Source organism: Porites lutea, chromosome 3, assembly GCF_958299795.1.
Source record: "Porites lutea chromosome 3, jaPorLute2.1, whole genome shotgun sequence".
Classification (NCBI taxonomy): domain Eukaryota; kingdom Metazoa; phylum Cnidaria; class Anthozoa; order Scleractinia; family Poritidae; genus Porites; species Porites lutea.
The window spans coordinates 15,115,444-15,117,881 of record NC_133203.1 but is presented as its reverse complement, the minus strand read 5'-3'; the positions used below and the strand labels follow the sequence as shown (position 1 = coordinate 15,117,881).

Here is a 2,438-nt window from a genome sequence, read left to right as displayed (position 1 = left end):
CGATTTTGCCGAAGGTGCAAAGCACATGGTTTTAAAGCTGGAATACATTCAGCATGCCCTTTTAAATGTTGCAAGTGCGCGGAGTGTGAGAAGATTGCAAAACACAACGAAATGGCGCGAGAGCGAGCTCGAAAAAGACGTGCCGACGAGCTGGCCGGACCATTGCTACCCTCAGGTATTACAAAAAATAATAACAAAATTACAAATATTGTCCAAACATTTATTTATTCAAAAATTAAATTCAATGAAACTAACAGGATGCAATTTTGTCAAGTTCCTCCTGTTTCTTTTAGAAAGATTTGCTGTTCATTCAAAAGTTTACCTGATATTATCTTTCAAGCATAACAATAACACAATTTTGCCCAAGAAGATTATAATACCCATGTCATAGCGCACAATTCACAAACTTTCAAGTGACATTTGCTAGTTACAAGTTATATTATTGTGAAAGTGCCAAATGATAGACTAAAACAAAATTGTAATAATTGTCACTTATAATTGGCATCATATTGTGTAAATATTTACAACTTTGTACAAATTATGTATCATATGCTTCTGATTAAATTTACAGAACTTGACCAACAACTGGCTTATAGGTTTGATTTAAAAGAAAGGATTCAGGTTATTTTTCATAACCAGACTTTGTGCAACAAAATTGTACTGGGTAGATCGGTTGAATGTTAGTTTGTTACTGTGCATTCAATAAATTATCGGAGAATCGTTTTAAATGCTTAAGTTTGTTCTTATAGTACCCGACCGGCTAATAATCTTCTTTTTGAGGGGTTGCCGTATTGGTAAATAATAATAATCATAAATACAGCAAGAATGACACCCAAAACATACAAGCTAGTGGTCTCTTCAATCCTGGCCTCGACCTACAGTATATAGTCTTAAACAAATAAGTTAAGCTTAAATACGTACCGTGGTCGACTAGTCAAAAGAACATTTTGACAACACTAAACCCAGAGCTCAAGCAAGTATATGCCGATTAATTTACTTTTCTACACTCAGTCCAGCATCAACACTTGCCTCGGTATTAAAGTACTGTAGCCATTGCGTCTATTGAAGAAATTCTTACAAAACCACAGTGAGTTCTAGAAATACCTTCTTGAAAGTAAGTATGCGATGTAAAATAAACGATTTTGGTGTAAGATGTGCTGGATCGAATAAGTGGCTACGTATTACGTAAAAACAGTTACTACGGAATGAGGGTGAATAACAAAACTGTTTCGTTAATTAAATGAAATTACACTTAGAATTGCACTTGCCAGCTTCTCCTGTAAAATGACTGTACCACTGGAACTGTTACTCCTGCGAAAGCATTTACAACGCTTGCCATTCCGTAAGCACGAATGGAACCCGGAGTCTTCAGTGCATTGGCTTTTACGATGCTGAAAACGCTTTCAGTGGGATTTAAGTCAAAAGAGTAAGTAGGCATTTTGACGAGGGTTATGTTCTTGCGCGCCAAAACATTCTGCACAGCAACGTCGTTGTGTATCGAGGCATTGTCAAGAACCAGAAAACTATCTCTTGGTAAGTAGGGTAAGAAGTGATACTCGATGGCATTTGTTATGGAAACTGCATTGAAGCTACCGGGAACTGGGTAGCAATTAACAATTCCTTCGTTGTAACCTACCACTGCAAAGGCCGATATTTTTTCTCTTACGTCTCGTTTTGGCTCTACACTCGGAAGGACGTCACCAATACTGCACCAACCTGAAGTTCGTACATCAGTGAGCTTGTTAAAGGCCGTCTCGTCTCCGAAAAACAGTTTTGTTGGATCTTTTCGGTTCCGCCACTGGATGTAAGCTTGTCTTCTTACCAAGTTGTACGGTGTAAATCGCTCTTGTGGGACTTTAGTTGACTTGTGCTTCGTTAAATTGAGATCATGCAGTGTCCTGCAAATAACCGGTACCGACGGAACTTCGTGTGGTAACAAGTTCAGGTCAGCTCTCAGTCTGCCTTGCATTTCTTCCAAGTACAAAAAAGGGTTCACGAAAATCATAGCCTCCAGATAGGCAACCATAAAAGGTTGCATCTTGCTAGCTGGCCTCCCTCTTGCTCCAGCTTGACAATCACCGGTCGCAATAAACTTTTCACAAATTGCCCGTGCGGTGTTGTAACAAACGCGGTTTTCTCGTGCACTGACCGCAAAACTTCCACTTGTTGAATAATCTGCCAAAATCTGATACCTTTTTGGATAGGGTACGCAGCACCAAATTTGTAAATTCCTTCTGAAGCATTTACCCTCCAGTCTGGCATCCTAACAGCTGCCCAGTTTCAACACTTTTTCAAGCTTTTGTTGCCCGAAGTTTTGGAAAATTACTTTCAGAATTGCAGTTTACACGAGCGTTCGCTTAACCAATCAAAAGCCAGGCGCGTTTGTCTGTCCGTTCGATAAACCAATCAAATCGCTCTATTTCCGTTCGTTTGTTGTT

General features: G+C 39.3%; 1 protein-coding gene across 1 annotated transcript; it reads right to left on the bottom strand.

The window, feature by feature from the left end:
- Positions 1 to 1,252: 1,252 nt before the first annotated feature.
- LOC140931623 (uncharacterized) lies at positions 1,253 to 2,038 on the bottom strand. The gene has a single exon (XM_073381420.1). The coding sequence runs from the start codon at positions 2,036 to 2,038 to the stop codon at positions 1,253 to 1,255; it is 786 nt and encodes a 261-aa protein (XP_073237521.1).
- Between the last annotated feature and the right edge of the window lie 400 nt (positions 2,039 to 2,438).